At 48.5% G+C, this 22,075-nt stretch overlaps 1 long non-coding RNA gene and 2 gene segments (V, D, J or C); all 3 read right to left on the reverse strand.

Moving 5' to 3' along the window:
* Positions 1-16,767, reverse strand: part of LOC102112274 (T-cell receptor alpha chain constant-like) — a 49,733-nt gene extending 32,966 nt beyond the window's left edge. Inside the window, 1 exon segment of the C gene segment in view lies at positions 16,695-16,767. Coding sequence covers positions 16,695-16,752 — 58 coding nt within the window.
* Positions 6,540-7,675, reverse strand: LOC106628879 (uncharacterized). The gene is made up of 3 exons (XR_001332223.2): positions 7,632-7,675; positions 7,181-7,297; positions 6,540-6,555 (listed from the first exon to the last, which is right to left on the reverse strand). It is a non-coding gene; the product is annotated as an uncharacterized LOC106628879 (long non-coding RNA).
* A 262-nt stretch (positions 16,768-17,029) lies between the features above and the next one.
* Positions 17,030-19,000, reverse strand: LOC148182465 (immunoglobulin heavy variable 3-48-like). The segment is given in 4 exon segments: positions 17,030-17,090; positions 17,617-17,682; positions 18,137-18,503; positions 18,896-19,000. Coding segments are annotated over 4 exon segments (552 nt in total).
* Between the last annotated feature and the right edge of the window lie 3,075 nt (positions 19,001-22,075).

Consider the following 22,075-nt stretch of genomic DNA (forward strand, 5'->3'; position numbering starts at 1 on the left):
TTATCCTAATTTTACTTCCCCAAACTGGCTGCTGTAGCTGGCAGGGAAGTGATTTGCGCTTCTGTCATTTTTTTTTCACATTTTGGAATTGTAAATGGGAGTTAATGGAAATATCATCCCCACGTTCCTCCAGCCAAAGAGGAGCAGCTCACCTGAAAACACTGTCAGCTGAAATCCAGAGATAAAATGGATTGTCTCAATGAACATGCCCACAGCAGCTCAGCCCTTTACAAAAACACTTCCTCTGTCCTCTCATTACATTTAAGGTGTTTCCATGGCACATTATGACTTTTAAGTATTCCTTACCACATAGAAGTATTGATAATGTTTGTTTTAAAGTGATTTGAGAATTATATGCAGGGATTAAATATTCAAAACCATGAAAAATCCATGAAAATATCAGCAGCTCACTTTTCTCAGTATGGGAACTATGCTTACTGATATAATTGGAATGAAATCAATCATTCTGTGCTAGTTTCTTAAATAACTGAATATGTGAAGATTTTCCTTAGAGCAAAAAGAAAATTTATTCAAAACTTCTACTTTTCCCAGAAATGCAATCTCTCTTTCTGCATCCCACTTGATACAAAAGAAAAACATTCTGCATGGATATTCAGGATCAGATGGAAAAAAATCTGGGCATCCCTTCCAGAATAACTCAGTCCATCACTTCCACTCCAGTCAAGCAGTCTCAGAGTACATTTACTTGCAGCAAACAAGAAAAAGGAAAACATTAGAACCAGCAGCTGATGATATTTTCTTCTTGGCTGGCAAGAACAGCCATGATTTTGTCGTTATTCAGAGTTCTCATGGCTAAATTGAAGAGTTTGTGGACCCTGCACAGCAGGAACTCCCAGTGTCAGTGTAACAGCACTTCACAAAATAATCCCTTCTTACCAAGTCCAGGTGAGTTTTTCTCTGTAGGTCAGTCACAGCACAACTGGCATTTGGAATTTTCTTGAGTGCCATTCCCAAAATTACTGGACAGCATAGTGTGGACTACCACAGGAAGGAAGGAAGTAAAGGAGGGGAGGGAGGAGTGATTATTGTTCAAATTATAAATTAAGTGATGGGAAACCTTTGTGCCTGTCCATGCAGAAATGATTTCTATACAAATTATTACATTTCCAAGCCATACTCTATGTGCAATCCCTACTGATATTTTCAGCTAAAAGCTGAATGAGATGAGGAAGGAAAAACAGCTGAAAAGCAGCAGATTATATCATTGAACAGTTTTAAACTTCTCACCCAGATTTCCAAATACACAAACTTGCTCAACAAATGGGAACTCTCCCATTAGTGCCACTATAACTTTTATAACTGGAAAACTTTACATAATTCTATAAAACAGACAGAAAAACTTTTATTAATTCAAATTAATTTAAAGACAAGAACAGGCCAGTTTTGTGCATTTAAATACTTCCATCCTCTTCCAAGTCCCTGCACCACTTCGCTACAGAACAGGATTTTAAGGAATTTAATTTCTCTCTCCTGTTCCACAGAGTGAATTATCCTCCTAAGGAAAAGTCATTTTCCCAGAGTCCCACAGCAAGTGACCATGTCTAAGGCTGTCCTTTGAGACCCACCCTCCCCTTGTTGCTGTTCCATTACAGCTGCTCAAAGCACACCCTCGGTATCCTGATGCCTAAAAGAGACCACTCCAAAGCACAGCCCTCTGAATTCTCAGCTGGATTAAATTAAAGGAGTGTTATATCCACAGGTTTGTGCCATGCAAACAGACTCACCTGTTGGCAGAAAGAGCCAGGTCCACAAGCAGAACTCGATGTGAGAAGCCCCAGTGAGAAACCCCTCAGCAGACACATCATCCAAGGCCTGGAGCTCCTGAGCTCACCTCAGCTGCAGTCTTCCTGCAGGAAACAAGCTCCTCACAATATTCCAGGGCACTCTGGCACTTGCATTCACTCATTTTCTTATCAGCCTCTTCATTGTCTGAAGCCAGAAAGCTTGGGCTGCATTCCTTGCTGGTTCAGACTTGCTGCTTGCTTAGCCAGACATCTACAGCTTTGGAAGACCTGACTTAGGTAAAACAGCTTTTTGGGGCACAAACACATCCCTTAATATCATCAAGACATCTTTCCTCCAGCCCAGGAAATTGTGACCACTAATGAATAATCTTGAATAATTTAGGGTTTAAAACTCCTTTAGAAATACTGAGGAATTTTGAAAGCAGGGCTCCCATATTCTACTCCGTTTCTTCTGTTACAAAAAACTTCCAGCTCTAGCCCTGCTTTAGTTTGAAGTTTCAAATGAAGCTTCTCTGAATCTCACTTCAGTTTTTCAGCTCTTTCAGCTGCCTGGTCCTGGACATTCTAAAGCCTCTGGATCACTTAGCAGAAGTTTCCAATGACATCTGCTGCCATGGGCAGAATGCAAAAGAAGTTTAATTTGTGACATGTGCAGACACAACACTACCTTTGGGGTGGTTTGGGTGGTTTCGTTGGTTGGGTTTTTTGTGTTTTTTCTCGTGTTTGAGCTATTTACTGTATTTCACAAAATTGAAAAAGTTGTGAGAACAATAAACACTTTGGCCAGAAGGTAGGAGGAGAGATCACAGAAAGAAGTTTAGTTTACATCAATATATCTACTTTTACTAGGAACATTTTATTATTTGGGGGAAACAGAACATGCTGGTCAGAATATATTCAGCAGATGTGGGAATATGATTATTACATACATACATTGTACTTTTAATGCTGTATAAGAAAACAGAAGAATTCAGTGGTAAAAAAAGTTATTTAACATTGTCCATTCTTATGAATTTTGATACTGTTTAAGTAAAATCAAGAAAGGAATACATTTATCGTCTTACCAAAACATGTTTAAAGGTTTATGTGAAGAGAAACAGTCTGGTTTACCCTCTCAAATAGAAAGTTGAAATTAAATTAAATTAATTATTATAAAAATAATATGAGGAAATCCAATTTGGGAAAAAAAAAAAAAAAAAGGAGAGGGGCATATTTTTAACATCATTCCATATATTTTAATTACTTCTAGCAAATTAAAATTCATAGAAGTTTTTAGGTTTGCTTTGAGTATTCTTTTAAATATATGCCCACCCTTCCTCCCAAACTCAAGCCTTGCAGCTGGGGCTGCAGCAGCTGCAGCAGCTGCAGTGATGGGCACAGGCAGAGCTCTGACACCCAGCCTGGCCTTACAGCAGGAAGAAAGGAGCAGCATCAGCCACATCCCCTCCAGACCCATCTGAACTGCAACTGGCAGCACCCTTCTCTGGCCCTGGGCAAGAAAATACTAAATAAAGCCCAGGTCAGGCTGCTGTGCTGTGTCCAGAGGCAGTCAAGGGCCTGAGGGTGAAGAATTCTGGCCCTAGAACACTGTGGGGCACCACATGGGAAAAGCCCCAAGGATTTCTGCAAGGGCAAGACTGAGGCTTTGATATGTGTCAATTCAGGGGGCTGAGGTGCAAAGGGGTCAGGTAATGTAGAGATGTTGATACTGTCCAAAACATCTCCTTCTGTCACATTCTTGCTGGCTCTGGGAAAGTCAATTAACTGAAGGAATGAGATTGGTAGTCCTGCCTGATGCTGCCAGAGCCTTTCTGGCTGTGAAGCTTTACCATCCTTTGTGTTTTGAGCACAGAAACCTTTCAGATATTGAATCATGCTTGGGTCATTCCCATTCATTTCTGCAGAAGAAAGAAAGGTATAGACTGGAAGCACAAACACTCCTCTCCCTGGATATAAATAAAAATGTGAGAGAAAATGCAAAATATTCTCCCTGCTATTCCGATTTCCTTGTTGATCATGAAGCTTTCTCATGTAGCCTCTTGGAAAGAGATTTATTCTTTCAGGATGCTTTTAATGTTCTCTGCCACAGGAGAGAGCTCTCACCATTTTGACTTGCACAGCAGGACAGATGTTAGATGCCACACTCTGAGTGTGACTGTCGTGGTTTGAAAGAGAGGTGTCTGCCAAGAAAGGTGGGAGCCTCCCTTGGAACTGAGAATATGGCATCCTTCCCTCTGAATTATTATAACTTTGAAATTAAGGGGCTTTCAGGCAAAGATATGGGAAAAGGAACAACAGTTCTTTACTGGTCTGTGTAACAACTCAAACAAACAACACCGTGGCAGCAGCACCAAACAGAACCAGACACCAGGGCCAGCCTTGTCTCAGCCGCAGGCGCTTTCCCCGTGGCTGCAGTTCCGGGCACGGCCGGCAGGGGCGCTGGTGGCTCCCGGCCGGGCAGGGCGGGTGCGGTGATTCCCCCGCGCCTGCAGGGGGCGCTGTGGCGCGGGCTCGGCCGCCTCTCTGCGTGTGGGTAATGGCGGCACAGCTGGGGCAGGGATGGAGAAGGGGCTTCCTTTACAAACCCACAGGTGCAGCAGGTCCCGGTGCCCCTCTGGATGAGCTGTAGCAGGAACCTCGGGGCAGTGGCTGGAACGGCAGGGGTGAGCAGATCCCGGAGTGGTAGATGAGATGTGTCAGAGACTCCGCAGCTGCAGTGGGAGCCGTGGCGGGCCCAGCGGGCAGGGGTGCAGGGTTACAGTGTAGTGAAGAACCCAGAACAGTGGCGGAGAAGCAGCGGGGCTGGGCAGCCGCAGCCTGGCTCCCAAACACAGCTGGGAGAAGGTCCCTTGGAGGTGTCTTGAGGCTTGGAGTCCTGTATTCTCCTCTGAGGCACACGATTGGATGGTGAAGGTCCTTTCTAGTGAGGTAGGGTGTTAATAAGGTCCCAGCCCAAGAGCTACTCATACAAGCAAAAGCACACACACAGTAAGGAAGAAGCAGGACAGCGCTGGGCTCCAGCAGTGGGAATGAATTCTTCCCACAGCAACCAACAGCTTGATCATCCTCCTTTGATGCTGACAGCAAGACAGAGCTAGGTACTGTGCGCAGCGCCTTGCCCCCCGCCCAAAATCTCCCTGCTTCCCCAAAGGACTCCCCTGCTTTCTAAACTCCTTCTCAGAGGAGGTGTGCATGGATCCAATCCCAGTCCCAGACTTCATCAAGACTTTATAACTAAGGGACTGTAACAGCACTTAATCACTGACCTTTCCTTCCTGTCCATCTGATTCCAGCAGTTTTGTCTAAGGGAGTATTCTGAAAATAGAAATCTGCCTGAGAGATTGGGAAAAGGTGTGGAGTGCTTGAGAAAAAGGTTCTGGGTGTCATTGAAAGATCAGGATAAAAACACTGGTGAATGGCTCCCCATGATTTATGTTATGGTGGTGGAATGCACTAAATGAGCATTTTACTGGATTTGGATTTGCCATGGAAATTCCACAGAGTTTCTGCAAGGGCTGAGGATTTTCTCTGGGTGTCTGCAGGGCCTGAGGGTCTGACCTGACCCAGCTTAATGCAGCTCACCTTGCCATGTCCTCTGCAGAGGCTCTGTTGAAGCCAGCAGGATCTCAGGCAGGGGGAGGAAAGGCTTTTTTGCCCTTCAGGATGTGGTTAAGTTGTTTTTTCAAAAGCAGGGGAGGGTTGGTGCTGCCTGGTGGAACTGAGTCAGAAATGGTGACCACAGCATCCTGCCTGTTGCTTGTGAGAGGGCCATGAGCTGGGGAAGGTGTGTGCTGGGCTCTGGAAGGTAAGAACCAAGTTGCTATGGAAACTATCACTGCATCAAACCACCCAACGTTATTGCCTGGTGGCCCCTTCCCCCTATCAGAGAGTGCAAAACATCAGCAGGGTTTCTTCTCTGCTGATGTGAGCATTGTCCTCCCTCATGCCTTCAGCAAGGACTCTCCTCACTGAGGCTCTTGAATGTGCCAGAGACACTTCCCTGCAGAGTCTGGAAAAGACAAATTCAGCCAACAGGAAATCTGCATTATCAAAGCTGATTTTCTAATCCCAGTGGGCTTTCGGTGAGTTGGATTTCAGCTGTCCCCATCCTGCTTTGGAAGAAAAAGCACAGAAACCCCACAGCATTTTGGCCTGGCACAACTTTATTTTTGTCACTACTACAGGAACCTAAAGTGCACATGAGATACATTTGGCAGAAGAAATAGAGGCTTCAGAAAGAAATGAACATTTTCTGCTTGAATTAAATCACTTGAGATCCTACACAGTTCTTCTCATCTGCAATACACACTTGATGTTATTAAATCTGTCCAAAACCCAGAGCCAGAAATGGCAGCTCCAGGGCTTGAATTCTCTCAGCAGTAATACTCCACTTCTAGAGGCAGTAGCACAACATGCCTGGCAAAGGTGCTTTTAAAAGGCCACAGGTCTAGAGTCAGCATTGGAGTTTTCAAGGCTATTGATGCAGGTTGGACACTTGTGTGCAAATGCCAGAAGAGTGGGGAGATCTGCTAAGCAGGAGGATGTGGATAAATTCCCCTCCTCAGCTCTCAGAGGAGAGGAAACAGCAAAAGCACTTAAAACTCTTCAGTGTGAATCAGCTGGCCAGGCAGGAGTGAAGAGGATTCAATGTCCTGACGGGAAGGTGCTGCCTTGTGTCCTGGCTGGTCTCTGTCAGCTGCTCTGCCCCTGCTTGTTCAACCCCCTTGTGCTGCTGGTTCACGTTCTTTCCTGCTCTTCTTCGGGTTCCTCTTGCCTTCATTCCCCATGACTGGAAGAGCAGAGGGAGGTTTAAAGTACATTTAATGAAACTGGGCCTATGAACCACTGTTTGATAATTGTCAGATCAAGACAGGTACACTCACCGAAGTTAGGCTGGACTGCTTTTTGTGCCCCTTCAGATACTCTAATGTATATTAATGTAACGTATAATAATACTCTAATAATACCACATGTTTGTATTTTGGCATCCTTGCCTTTGTATCCTTATTTGTCTGTATTTTCTCCAGGTTCTGTGCTCTGCCACTTGAAATAGTCAATGAGATATTTCTTAGGCTGTTCAGGTAATACCTCCGTTTCTCTGACAAACAAAATTTGGGAAGCAGCCTCCAAGAACTGTGCTTTGAATACTGAAAGATGGTGTTTCCTTTGTGCTTTGGGAGGCAGGGTGGGCTCATTTTAATTGCTTTTTTTGGGGTGGGGAATTGGTTTTGTTGTGTGTGCTTTGTTCATTGTTGTTGTCTTTTTCCCCAGAAACCTGCAAGAACTGTTAAATGGAATTAGGATCAGATGAATAGGCACTGTTCCTTGTGGGGCTAGGAGCACACAGAGGGATAAGCAGTCACTGCTGGCATGTGCTCCTGGACTTTCTACAAACCAAGCTGCTTGCTCCTTACCTCAGAAAAGAAACAACTTGATACTCATGAGGGCATTGAAGGCGATGCTCTTTGCCAGCAGCACTCTCAAACCCAACACAGCCATGGACAGCATGTTCACTCTCTGCCCTTCAGGATCTGCTCAGTGACCAGGAAAGAGGAGAGAGATCATGGTCTAGGTTTTGATGTTGTGATCGTGGCAGAAATTGGAAAAACCCCAGGTGACAGAGAAAGGAAGAGCAGCAAAGGAACAGACGATAGAGAACTTGGCAAGAACAGGGGAGCCCAGGGTCAGTGTCCATTGCTTTTTGCTTCCTGGGGCTTGTGTGTAACTGCAGGAGCAACCTTGGCACAGCAGTTTGTGTCTGCTGAACATGTTGTGCTGTGACTCCTCTGCCCTGGAGAAAAGACATTTCCATGCCTTTATCCCCCAGAGAGCGATGTAACTGCACAACGTGTTTGGGTAACTCACCTTGTGCAGAGGCGTCTGTGCTGTTGCAGACCCTCTTACTGGCCCCATCAGCCCCTTGAATGATCTTTAGGACTACAAAAACAATCCCACAAAATATCAAATGTGACTTAGTAAAAATACCTCAAAACATACCACACTTTTAACTTCTTGTTAAAGCTGGTGTTGGAAAGGGTGTTCCAGGTTGTGCTGCAGCAGGTTTGCTGCTGCAGGGTTAAATATGTAGCCAGAAGGAAATTCACATTTTAAACAAATAGATTGATTCTTCCCTCCTCCTCCCAAGGTTATTAGACAGTTGAAACCATTTCTTTGAGATGCTTTGAAACAGCTTTCATCTCTCCCTGAGGAAATACCAAATGGCTTTCTCATTTCTGCTGGCTGGTCAGGGCAATGCTGGCAAGCAGGAGAACACCAAGCACCACAGGACACTGTCCCTAGAAATGTGTTGCAGCTGTGCCACCAAACTGTACCTGGCAGTATTGTTATCATGCTGCTGTCGAACTTGTCCATGCAGATCACCTCTGCTGTCGAAGTGGATGTGTTTGGTTCTTTAGAGGTCATCTCCAAGCTGATGTTCATTGTATGGAAAATCGTTGGCAAAGGTGTTGTTTTCCCAGTGGTGCCAACATCTTCTGATTTAGTTGATTTCTCCACAATGACCTCTAGGATAGAAGTTTTTGGACTGTATGTAAAAAAGCTCATGGTTTTTGCAGGACTGAATTTACTGCAAGCTTACCCAAGTGCTGACTGACTGAAAATTCACATGTACTCTAGTTGTGATTAATTTGTACTCATTACTCATACTTATTTTCTCTCTTTTATGTCATTATTCCTTGCCATAAGATGTGCAAGTAACAAAAGAAGATTGCTTTAACTTGCAGCATCTGTCTTACAAGGAAACAGGCGGTCACAAAAGAATTTAGTAGCCAAAAAATTATTGTGGTACTATGATTTGTTTTTTTAGAGAAAGTACCTTTGCCTCTAGGTCAGGTAATTTATGGACAAACAGTGGCAATCACAAAAACCAATTTCAGCACTTAACTCAGACTAACAATTTGAATTAGAGTAAAAACATGGAACTGAAAAGAATCATCCAGCAGCCTTCCTTGCCAGAAAGGGCTCAGCTCATGAAAGGCTGTCAGACACATCCACAAAGACTTCACATGTCTAGCTTGACAGGAGAATCCTGAGGGGTCTCCTCGGTTAAGGGACGTGCATTAGGCTTTCCATTTGGTGTGGTGATTGCCTGGCAGTCAGGTCAAGAGATCCCTCAGGTCTAACATTTTGTTCACCCTAGGGTACTGATGGAAGTTTGATCAAGGGGCTCTGATTTTACATCCTTTCCCCATCAGCCCCATGCCACTGCTGAGGAACTGAGGTGAAAGCCAAATCGTACTCTGCCACAACTTCATGGGTCATGTCCTGACCAAACAGGCAGAACTACACACTTGTCCACACCTACAGCAACCAGACACCCAAGAGAAATCAACCATTTCCTTGCCAGGTGTTGTACCATGGTTGGCCAGAGCCTGTCAGTCCTGTGCATTCTGTGTTCTCTGAGAAGACCCTGAAAGGCTTTTCATGTGGTCTCCTCTGCAGGCTTTCCAAACAGCCAGAATACAAACAAGCTGCTCCTCTGCAATGGTTCCCTGGGCAAGATCTTCAGCAAGAATTAATGGACAGGGTGCAATTGTAGTTCAGAGAGCAGATTTGTTTTATCTGACCCCAGAAGCCTCACCTGAGTCCCACAGGTTTGCATTACCTGACATGAATTCCTACCACTGCTTGCTTCTGGAAGGGATTTGTCTTTTATGTTCTGGCAATTGATTTGAACAAAAAGTTGTACTTCTCCTTTACTTTACTTTTGCAAAGTCACAGGAGGAGGCCTGTATTCTAAAAAGTAATGTACCTTAGCATTCTCAAGGAATGTTTAATCTGGAATAATCAAACCTGAACCAAAGGGAAAACATTCTCTGTCTTTAACTGAGCCCTCAAGAGAATATGCCTGGAGTATCCCACAGTGACACTAATGGTTGTTATTTTATGTCATTTGAACTTAGGGATATTCTCAAAACTACTAATAACCACCACAACAATAATAATATAACAGTAAGATAGGGTATAATATATAGCATATATAACATACATAACATACATAACATACATAACATATACAACATATATAATATAGAATCTGGGTAAAATATATTCATGTATATCTTCATGTATGCATGTTAAAATGCATACTAGTGTCTCCCAAAGGAATTCAGAACCAAAAGGGAAACGTTTCTCACATCCTGGAAATTTTGGCTTCAACTTAGTAAGTATTTCAGCAGACTCAAAAGGGACTTGGATACTTCAGACTCAATATCTTTTACAGTCCAGCAGAATTTCAGAGTCTCTGTGCAGCTCTGAAAATATCCTGTCTTTAGCTAGGAAAAGAAAACCATCAAACAGCATTTAAAGAAGAGGTCTTTCTTCAGAATGATATCCTTGCATTCCTTTGTCCCTTTGGAATGGGAAGTGCACTGAGGTTGTTCCCAAATAAACATTTATTGCCATGCAACATATCCTACAGACATGGATAGATATTAGGCAGCACCCAAGGCAGTGCCATGCCCTTCTGGAAGGAGAGCAGGAGGTTTTAGGCATGTAAAATAACATGGGACGTTCTTGCAGCACTTTAAAGACATGCTGACCACTGAAAGCACAGCAACAATTTGTGAGGGATGCCTCTAAATCTTTAGGATAAAACAGATCAACTTCAAAAACCCCACTGCCACCCCAACATTCTCATTCCCATAAAAAACCTCGTATTGACGTGCACCTTTTTTTGTACATAATGAAATTCCAGATAAAGATAGGAATAATTAAATCTTCTTATAATCCCTACTCCCCACACTGGTCTTTCCAGAGCCCACACAACCTGGGAGCCAATTGTCTTTCATTCCAGCAGTTTATTGGATATGAGGCCCTTGTGAGAATTTAAGCCCAAGGCCATTTAACCTCCTTGCTCCTCCTGTGTCCCCAGGCCAGTGGAGTTACTTACCTGGGGACACTGTCAGTGTGGTGCTGGTGTCCAAGCAGAACTTCTCAAACCAGGCAGTTACAGATGTGTCTCAGAACTCCTCAGCAGTGTGAGCTCTTCCCTGAGCTCTGCATTCCTGCCCCAAGCCAGTCAGTGGAAATCCACTGGAGAATTGGACACTTGACAGTAAATTTGAGCCAGAGTGCTGCCCAAGCTGGGAAGAAGTTATCACGTGCTAAGCAGAGCCCTGCTGGTGTTTGGGGATCATGGAATAATGGTGCTATGCAGAGTCAGCCCAGGTGTTCCTGGGAAACCTTCCTGAGCAGATGCAAGCTGAGGATTTGGCTTGAAAGCCTGGCTGGAGAGCAAGTGCACTCAAGGGATTATTGCAGCTGAAAATTCTTTCATTGAACCTGAATCTTTAAATTCCTTTTTCACCCCCACCTCAATTTTAATTGAAATTTGAGAAATAAAGGAATGTCACTTACTTGGTACAACTCTGAGAATCGTCCCCGGTCCTTTTATTGGCCTCACACTGCTAAGACTTCCTCCAATAACTCACTCTTTCCTCATGGTGTTCAAAAGTGTTGTAAATCTAGAGATGGAAAGCTGGATAGTTGGCCTAATTATCTTAAGTGCAAGCCCTTAAGATGATCCAGAGCTAGATTTTCTTTGTAGATTGGAAAGGGAAAAAAAAAAATTACTTGGAAAGTTCAATTATTTCAGTTATCTTGATTGAGTACAGAATTTTCAAAATCTCCCTTTCTTTCCTCTTTTAAATTCCCCTGGATTTATTTTATGTATCCAGGATAAAAGAAAACATAAAATGAATGTTGTACTTCTCTTCTTACACATCACAGTCACCCCTCTCCTTTCCTTCCCAAAAGATCTCACCTTTTTTCCTACTTAGGATTTTTGTACAGGTCCCTCTGCTGTTTATATCACTGTGATACACCCATCCACCCAAAGCCACACAGTGATATATTTCATAGCAAAAACTGTCTCTGTTCCACTACACAGAATTTTGGATTATACAGGCAGTCACATGACTTCCTCAGTGGTTTAAGACCCAACGTATCACATGAGAAAACACCATGTGGCTTTTCAAGAAAGGATCTAAAATAATATCAGAAAGGTTGATATGTAAGTGAGAACTTGGAGATTACATGGCAGCTCTGAAAAGTCTGGTGGAGTTGAGCTGGATAGAAAGCAGGAAAATTATCAATACTTTTCATGTTATTTCCAAGCATTTCTGAAAATTCTTCTGACTTGCTGGAAGCTGTCCACTTTTTCCCCTTCATTTCAGTGCTCAGAAGCAGGAGGAATGTGCCCTCTGGGCTCTTAGAATTGGTGTCTGGGGGTCATTTAGTACCTTAGAAAATCTTTATGGTGTTTTAGGTAAGAGGAGAAAGTTGGTAAGATGATTGTTCTTTGTTGTGTAGAGGCACTGAAAGCTTGGGAGTGAGGATCAAAGAATGACGGAGTGTGTTGATATGGCACAGCCTGTTTTTTTGGTAGCAGGGGAGGATCACAGAAGGCGCTTCTGTGAGAAACTGCTAGAAGCTTCCTCTTTGTCTGACAGAGCCGATCTCTGATGGCTCTGAAGATGGACAAGATGGCCCAATTAGTGAGGTTGGTAACATATGATGACATATTTAGGAAGAAAATCAAAAGAGGGCACGTGCGGCTTTCCAAGGGGCAGGGAGGTACTGCAGCTGCCACTGTGGCTGCTGCCATGCCGGCGAGGCCCACTGTGAGCCTTGCCTGCCTGGCTGCCCCTCACCAGCCGCACTGCAAGTGAAAGGGCAGGGGCAGGGGCAGTGGTTTTTCCCTTTCCTGGCACCCTACATGAGGAGAGGCATTAAATAGATCCAGTGCCATGGCAGCTGCCACTGCCTGCTTGGCAGCAGCGTGACCGCATGGCTGGTGGCAAAAACACATCAAGCAACTCCCTGATGCAGAAGAACCTAGAGAAGATCAACTTCTCAGTGCTGCCTGATCTTGCAAGAATCTTTGAATCAGTGGAGCTTGTTGACAATAGTCTACAGAGCTACGTATATATATAAAGGAAATATAAAAGCAAAAATCATTCTTTGTGCATCAAAATGGTTGGAGGAATGGGTTTAGAAGTGGAAACTGTAATCAAGTGAGAAAGCAGTGGGAAATGTGGGTAGGAAACATGTTAGAAATGGTAAGAACAAGACAGGCTTAATAATGATTAGAAACCAAAGGGCTGAAAGGGGTGTACTTTGATAATGTGCATATACACAATGAATATCCGTGAGGAGAAAGAAAATGCTCTGGGCTTCTGGGAAATTACCATGGCTGAGTGCCTCTTCACAGCCCCTTTGCAGAAACACACAGAGTAGGAGAGCAAACATGAGACATTAGAGCTCCACCAGTAGGTGCAAGGCACCTCATGGACAGCAGAGAGAAGTGGTGGGACAGCTCACATGACCCAGGATGGGAAATGTGTGGTGCAGTGCAGCTCAGGGCACATGGCCTGGGCTCATCTCCGAGAGAGGATCCTGGGTTGGGTTGGGTTGGGTTGGGTTGGGTTGGGTTGGGTTGGGTTGGGTTGGGTTGGGTTGGGTTGGGTTGGGTTGGAAGGACCCATAAAGATCACCTACTTCCAATCCCTCTGACACAGTCAGGGACACCTTCCACTATCCCAGGTTGCTCCAAAGACAGTCCATCTTGGCCTTGGACACTTCCAGGGATGGGCATGCTCTGGGCAATATGTACCAAGCCATCACCAGTCCCACAGCCAAAAATCCCTTACCAACATCCCATCTAACCCTGCCTGCTGGCAGTGGGGAAACCATTCCGCCGTGTCCTATCACTCCAGGCCCTTTTCCAAAGTGACTCTCCAGATCTCTTGGGGCCCCTTAGGCATTGGAAGGGACTCTGAGGTTTCCCCAGAGCCTTCTCCTCTCCAGGCTGGGCACCCCCAGCTCTCTCAGCCTTTGAGCTCTAACTCTGCGGGCTGCAGGCAGAGCTGTGGGATGACAGAGATGTGGTGGAAGAGCTTCCAGGAGCATTGTAGTGACTGAAGCCAGGCTTCAGGAAAGCCAGGCTGGGAAGGCAAGGAGTGGGAATTGTCCTTTCTCTGAGAGAACAGCTGGAATTTGTGTTGTGGGACGTGCAATGAGCAAGCTGACAGCAGATGGGTCAGGATTAGAGGCCACATCAGCAGCGGGGACACTCTGGTGAGTGCCTACTCCACATCACCTGATGGGGAAGAATTGGCGAGGCCTTCTTGGGACAAATGGGACATTCCTTGGCTCTGGTTGTCATGGGGTGCCTGAAGTGTCTCAAGTGTCTGATGGCAGGACAGCACAGCTGAGCACAAACTCAGGAGTTTTCTGGAGTGTGCTGATGCAAACTTGCTGACACAGGTGACACAGGAGAGCTGGACCTCTGCTTGCCAGTGAGGAAGAATTGGTGGTGGATGTGAGGTGGTCGGGGCAGCCTTGGCTGCAGTGAGCATGCACTGTTTGAGCTCAGGATCCAGGGAGAAGAGAGCAATGCAAAGTACAGGACTGGGGCCCTGGGCTTCAGGAGAGCAAAATCTGGGCTCTTCAGGGATCTTCTGGGAGGAATCCCATGGGTTATGGTCCTGGACAGAGGAGGGGTCTAGGAGAGCTGCTCATTTTCAGAGATTAGATCCATGAACCTCAAGAGTGATTCCTCCTGACAAAGCAGCAAGTCAGGCATTGAGGTGATGATAAACATGATCGATGATGATGAACAAAGGGCTCCTGAACAAACTCATAAAGGGAAATACAAAGCAACCATAAGTGATTCCAAGTCCTTGTTCTGATGTCTATAGCAGAGGGATTCCTAGAGCAAAGTGCCATTTCTGGTCTCCAGGTCATGTTCATCTGCTTCTGGCCATTGTTCAATCTGCAGTTAAAAGGATCTTTGTTCTTACTAAAAGCCTCCTTTGTGCTCTGAGACAAATTCACCCTCTTTCCCTGATTCTTTCTGCCTGTGGGAGATATTGAGAAGGAAGGAAGGAGTTAACACCACATTAATGGTTTGGGGCTTCCTTGTGGGAGACTGCTGTTGTTATTGCTGTAGCACCTTTGCATCTGTTTCTGCAAAAGACAGACCAGACTAGTCTTGAGAAGTCTGGGAAGAGCCTTGCTTTGCAGAAACCACAAAAGACCTGGCTGGATTAAAGCCCCTCCTTCCAATTCTGCCCTGGCCCTGCCTGCCTTTCAAGCTCTGTGCCCTTTTCAAGTTCTCTCATGCTGCAGAAATAGGTGGCTGTGTCTGCAGCTGCTGGCGAGAGCAGTTGCAGCCACACCTGGTTTCTGGAGGGGTCTGTGGAGCTGTTGACTCGAGTCTGGAAGGATGAAGCAATGTGCTGGCGTCCTGTGAAAGGATACTGCATAACTATGTGCTGCAGCTCTTTGCCAGGAGTCTGCCGGATCCAGTCCCAGGCATAGCTGCTGTCGGTGATGGCTACACCAGAGATGTGACAGGTGAGCAAGACAGACTCTGAGATCTTCCCTGCTGCAGGTCCTGAGGCCTCTGTCTTCACCTGAGAAAGGCCACCTGCAGCCCCAGGAGACAAAGATAAACAAACAGCAAAAGCTTAAGCAATCAATCTACTCCACCGCGTCCCTGCGATTCTGCTTGTGATGTCCAGGATCCAGCAGCTGCAAACTCATCTGCACAAATACCCTTGATCTCTTCAGAATCTCAGATCTGGGAGAGACATACAGCCTTCCCCATTCTCCCACTGAGCTCCCAAATGACCCTCTAGAATTCCCCATTTCCTCTGCTCACCCCTCAGGCAGCAAAACCCATGGGCTGGACTGAATGGACATGAGCTGTGCCCAAAACCATAGCAGAACTATTCACACATCCTACTGGGTACCTGCAATACTGGAAACCAAAGGGAAACAGGAAAATTGCTTCAAAGCTGAAGCAGTGAGAAGTGAGTTGGCATGATACATGGGAAGAAAATAATCATGAAGATTAGAGCTTATTTGAGGAAAGCAAAAGATAGGCTGTCCCTGTTAGAATCAAAAATTTGAAAACTGTGCTGTGTCTACCGTAACCCTGAACATGTAGGAAACAGGCCCCTTCCAGCTCCGAGGCAGAGAGCTGGGATGCTGACAGGTGGTTTGTGTTCAACCTCAGCTGGATTTTGTGTCTCTGTGCGAACAGCACAGAAGTAACAGGCACGGACCCCAGCATGGAGGAGGTGCAGGCTGAGAGATGCCACAGATCGGGAATTGTCCCTGGAGGCTGAGGCTCGACCTTCCACTGCGGACCCAAACTGAATCTGGGATGAGTAATGGCTTATCCAGGACACCCATTCGAATATGCCTCTGGGTGCCTGCAGGTACCACCGAACATAATAATTCTCGGAAGATGAAGCCGGATCCTCGGCAGGAGAGGGTGACGGAGTCCCCGGGCGCTCGCAGCCCTCCGCCGGCCTCCTGCAGCCTCGGCTGTGCCCAGAGCCCTGCGGAGGGAGAGCGCAGCAATCGGGCAGGGAGCGAGCACGGCCCGAGGGCGCTGTCCCGGTGTCCCGGTGCCCCCGGGCCGGCACAGCCACAGCCGCCAGCCCCGGCCCACAGCCCCTGTGTGTGTGTGTGTGTGTGTGTGTGTGTGTGGGTGTGTGGGTGTGTGTGTGGGTGTGTGTGTGTGTGTGTGTGTGTGTGTGTGTGTGTGTGTGTGTGAGTGTGTGTGTGTGGGTGTGTGTGTGTGGGTGTGTGTGTGTGTGTGTGTGTGTGTGTGTGTGTGTGTGGGTGTGTGTGTGTGTGTGTGTGTGTGTGTGTGAGTGTGTGTGTGTGGGTGTGTGTGTGTGTGTGTGTGTGTGTGTGTGTGTGTGTGTGGGTGTGTGTGTGGGTGTGTGTGGCCCGGCCTTTGCCCGTGTTCCCTGCCGTGCCGCTGCTCGTGTCCTTTGGCCGCTCTGTGCCCTCGTCCCTGGCGCTGCTCGTGCTCCTGCTCCCGCCTGTCCCTGTGGCTGTCCCTCGTTGCCCGGCCCGGGCTCGCTGCCCTCCCCGCCCGGCTCTCACCTGGCGGCCACAAGGCCAAGGCCAAGGGCAGCAGCCACGGCCCCAGCGCGGCCGCCATCGCTGCGGGCCCCGGCTCCGCGGCAGCCGCACAGGAGCCGAGCGGAGCCGCGCTCGGGCCGCTCCCGCCCGGCCCCGCCTCGCCGGGGCAGCGCCGGCGCCTCTGCCCGCCCCGACACCCCCGCCCCGGGCCCCGGGCCCGGCCCCGCCGGGCGGGAGCAGCGCCGGCCGCGGTGCGGGACGGGCCGAGAGGCAGCGCCGTGTCAGGCTTTATCTGCGCTCTTTTCATTAACGAGCGTTGGAGACATGGAGCTCTTTAACCTCTCGCACAACACTGTTCAGAGGCGTTTTTTGTTCTCTCGCTGTCTCACCACTGAGTGCCTGGGGTTGGGCAATAAGCTGGGGGGGGAGGCACAGCAGCAGCGCTACTGCCAATTGAGCAAAGGAGTATTCATCACTGTAATAAATGATTCTCAGAAATAAAGGTCAGGGAAAGGAGCAGAGGGGACATTTGGAGTGGCGGCCTTTGTCTTCCCAAGGAATCATTATGTGAGAGAAAGACCATTTTTCCTAGAAATGGCTAAAGACCTGCCTATTTTATGGAGAAGTAGGGCATCAATTCTTTATTTCTCTTGTCTTGCGGACTCAGCTTCCTTTGCTTTTCATCTTTTGAAGTGGAACATCTCTCCAAGCTAAAAAGGCTGTCAGGGCTGGCCCTGTTTACCATGGAGAAGCAGAAGCTGCTTGGGGTTGTCCTAAGTGAACAGAAACATGAGGATGTGGCCAGGCTCTTCTCAGTGATGCCCATTGATAGGACAATAATCAATGAGCACAAACAAAAAAAATCACAAGAGGTTGTCACTGAACATCAGAAACAAACACTTTTTCACAGGGACAGGGTGCCCAAGCAAGGCTGCTCAGGCACCTTGTGGAGTCTCCATGCTTGGAGATATTCACAAACTGTTTGGTCATGATACTGGGGAAGTGGAGCCTGTGGAGAATCGGGGTGGGAGAGGGTCGATTCTGAAGGACAGCAGTGCTTGTGAAGGAACCACGGTGGTGCCATTTGAGTGCAGATTGAGGGAGGAAGGGAAAAAGAAGCACTAGAGAAAAAGGCCAGTGATTAATTGTTAAGAAATGATCCCACACCTGATTTCCAATTGTCCCTCTGCTTTTTAGAGAGCATAGGCAGAAAATTCAGAAATGCAGCTTTGAGGATGAGCCTGGGAGCAAACAGGGATAAAGTGATAGCGAGGCATTTTGTAACTGCTCACAGTTCTACTGTTAATCAAATTGGCAATAAATCAGAATCCCTGCAGTGTGCAGTAAAGGCCAGGAATGCCTGTGGGGCACAGTGATGGCACCTGACTTCTTGGAAATAGCCTTGAGACCCATTGGCTCCCTGCCCCTGGCAACTTTCACCTTCCCTGCAACCTCTGCCAGACCCTGGAAGGTTTGTGTTGAAGCTCAGCTGCATTCGCTGTCGCCGTGGGATAGCACAGAAGTAGCGGGCAGAGTCCTGAACTTGCAGGGACCGCAAAGAGAAATGAACTTCGGACCGGGAATTGTCCCGAGAAATGTCTCGGGAAATCTTGGCCCGACCCTTCACTGCTGCCCCGTACTCCTCTGTACTGCCCGCGGGGAAGCTGATAAAGGACACCCACTCCAGGCTGCCTCCGGGTGCCTGACGGTACCACCAAATTTCATAATACCTAAAGGTGAAGCCGGATCCTCGGCAGGAGAGGGTGACGGAGTCCCCGGGCGCTCGCAGCCCTCCGCCGGCCTCCTGCAGCCTCGGCTGTGCCCAGAGCCCTGCGGAGGGAGAGCGCAGCAATCGGGCAGGGAGCGAGCACGGCCCGAGGGCGCTGTCCCGGTGTCCCGGTGCCCCCGGGCCGGCACAGCCACAGCCGCCAGCCCCGGCCCACAGCCCCTGTGTGTGTGCGTGTGTGTGTGTGTGTGGGTGTGTGGGTGTGTGTGGGTGTGTGTGGGTGTGGGTGTGTGTGGGTGTGTGTGTGGGTGTGTGTGTGTGTGTGTGTGTGTGTGGCCCGGCCTTTGCCCGTGTTCCCTGCCGTGCCGCTGCTCGTGTCCTTTGGCCGCTCTGTGCCCTCGTCCCTGGCGCTGCTCGTGCTCCTGCTCCCGCCTGTCCCTGTGGCTGTCCCTCGTTGCCCGGCCCGGGCTCGCTGCCCTCCCCGCCCGGCTCTCACCTGGCGGCCACAAGGCCAAGGCCAAGGGCAGCAGCCACGGCCCCAGCGCGGCCGCCATCGCTGCGGGCCCCGGCTCCGCGGCAGCCGCACAGGAGCCGAGCGGAGCCGCGCTCGGGCCGCTCCCGCCCGGCCCCGCCTCGCCGGGGCAGCGCCGGCGCCTCTGCCCGCCCCGACACCCCCGCCCCGGGCCCCGGGCCCGGCCCCGCCGGGCGGGAGCAGCGCCGGCCGCGGCCGGGCCGCGTTCGCAGGGCAGCGCTGAGCGCTTGGAGAGCGCCTTCTGCCAAAGCGAGCCGAGAGCTCCGTGGGCAACGCGCCCACAAATTCGCCCTCGTAGCACAGAAGCTCACTGGGATCCGGGGCTGCCTTTCGAAAAACGCTGCCCGCAGCTGAGGGAGGTGAATGCTCCTTTCTCCTCCGCACAGCTGAGGCCACCCTTGAGCACTGGGGGCACATCTTGACTCGTCCTAGAAGAGGGACTTGCATCTAATGGAGAGAAGCCACTGAAAGGCTGTGAAGATGATAACGGCACTGGAGGACCTGATGCATGAGGAATAGCTGAGAGCTGGGAGTGTTTTCCGTGGTGAAGAGGAAACCTGGGGCTGGGGAGGGGGAGATGCTCCCTCCTCAATGTACAGAAATACAGAGAGCTTTAAGCCACAGAAAAGTTTGGGTTGGAAGAGAAATTTAAAGGCCATCTAGTCCAGCCCTCCTGCTATGATTACAGATATGTGCAAGTTGATCAGGCTGCTCAAGCCCTGCCCAATCTCTTTTCAGGTTTGGAGCAGATACAATTTCTCAGGACCATCTTTACCATCACCCTAAATTTTAACAATTTCTTCCTTCAATCTTTTTTGCATCTACCTTCTTTTTGTGCTAAACTCGTACCCGTTGTCCAACCACTCCAGGCTGTGTAAGAAAGTCTGTCCCCTCGTTGCTCTGAAGTCCTCTTTGTATATGTGAGGCATCTTCAAAACTCACCCCTTGTGTGATCCTGTGAAAGGCTCTTGGGCACACTCATGTCTCTGCAGCCAGGGAGAAAACTGACTTTGCCTCCTCAGTCAGTTGTTTGCCACCTGAGCAGAGACACAAGGACCCTGAGCAGAGAATCACAAAGGGAATTTATTGTTTTATACTTTGCCTAAGGTGTGCCCTCACCTAGTCCATGGCAGATCCTGCTGCAGAGAAAAGCAGGTCTGATGTGTGCTGATCAGCAACTGCTGCTCACACAATCCCTGAGTGCTTGTCCTGTGCTGGATCCGTACACCGTGCTCCCGTGCACGTTGTGCAGACGAGTGGTGAGTGGTGCAGGAAAGTACATCCTTCAAAACCCAGGCTCTGTGCAGGGAGTGGAATTTCTCCAGAATTCTGGCTGATTCCACTTCTGGACAGAATTCAGTGTCAGTTTTCATTGAAGGATAAATCATCTTGTGTTTTTCTTTTGATATGGAGCATTCTGAGGTGGGAAGAGCTGCCTGGAGGTGGGTGATCAGGACAAACCAGCCCAGGACAGAGCTCAGAGTGTCAGGCATTGCTTCTTCTTTTAAGCAGGAGAATATTGCACTTAGCTCTTGCCTTTCACAGCTTTTTTCACTGAAGACTTCCAGAAAGAAACTGTGCTACAGGAGTGTTGATGACGACCCTGCGTCCTCCTCAGGCTTCAAGTTTCAAAGCTGGAAAGAACAGGGAAACCTGCAAATGATACAAAAGAAATTTAGGGTGGGAAAATGAGATACACGGAAGAATGAGGAGAGCTGTTCAGCATGGGCTTGTTTTCTGTTGTTTTCTGTTGTTTTCTGTTGTTTTCTGTTGTTTTCTGTTGTTTTCTGTTGTTTTCTGTTGTTTTCTGTCTTTGTGGTGTGTGTTCTTATGTCAGAACTTAGGCTGTGTTGTTGTTCAGTGAGGCTGCAGACACAGGTCCAGGCCCCCAAGCTCTCTCATAAAGGCTCTGCCATCAGACTTGATGCTGTTCTTTCTGGAGAGGCAGAACGGGCATAAGGAAAGGGGAGCAGAAGAGGAGCCAGCTTTGCTGCTCCTCTGTGCCAATGGGAAGATAGGAATTAATTCCCGATATTCTTTGGTTTCTGTGTGTTGATTTTGTCTTGATTATTGAACTCTCTTCATGTCAAAACATACATTTTCTTACTCCAACTTTTTCTTTCTCTTCCCCATCAGAGTGAGGGTGACTGAGTGAGCAGCTGAGTGGAGCTGAGCTGCCTGAGGAGGCCAGGACCAGTAGGTGCCCACAACTTTGTCCTGTTCAGTTCTGAAAGTCCTCAAGAATGGCCACATGGCCAGGCCTGCTCTGTCTGGCCTCTCTCCACCTTCTCTCTGCCCACACAACAGCTCTGCCCAGCCCTGCCCTGCCTGGGCCTCTGTCCCTGCACTCAGGCCCAGTCCCTGCTGGTCCCTCCCTCAGTCTGTGACACCAGAGACGGGGAGAGGTGGGGCAGGAGGAGCAGAACTTGAAGCTGTTGGTGCCTTCCTGGGTGTCTCTCATTCTGCATGGTGCAAGAACAGACTGTTTGTTGGGAGGAAACATTGTGGTGGGCAAAATGGGACGTGTCTCTGAGGGGGCCAGCCCTGGCCTTTCTCTCAAGAAGTCTTGCGCGCTGCTGATGGCACTTGGGAGCTGACCAGGGAGGCTGTCAGCTTGCCCTACCCCTGGTCCCCTGGCCTGGCTCTGCTGAGCTGCTGCTCTCACATGGGACACCCCAGGATCTCAGCTTGGCTTGGCCAGGGCACCCCTAAGCCAAAGTGCTCCTCACCTGTCTCTCTGCACTCTGGCCCAGCAGCCAACTCAATCCCCAGTGATGACACTTCTCCAGCACCCTCCAGTCACTGCCCTCCCAGACCCTTGCCCAAGCAGCAAAGGCAACCCAGGAGTCTGCAGGGACCAGGCTGCTCAGCAGAGCCAGGACACTCCCTGCCCTGTGTCCTCCTCCTTGGCAGGAACCCAGGGCTCTTTCTAGACCACAGGAGGGGACAGCTCTGAGCCCTGACAGTGTCATTGTCCTGTCTGCCACCACTCTTCCAGGGAGCACTGCCCACTGCACACAGTCCCTCCACAGACTGAATCCAGTCCCTCCTCTCTTTTTCGGGGTATTTGGATACAGTCCCTTGTGGAAGAGATCTCCAGGACAGAGGTGGGAAAGAGGAGTTGGAGAGGCTAGAGGAGCCCAC

This window comes from Pseudopodoces humilis, chromosome 29 (assembly GCF_049639895.1).
Source record: "Pseudopodoces humilis isolate 2021_Gansu_Grassland_sample_001 chromosome 29, ASM4963989v1, whole genome shotgun sequence".
Lineage (NCBI taxonomy): Eukaryota > Metazoa > Chordata > Aves > Passeriformes > Paridae > Pseudopodoces > Pseudopodoces humilis.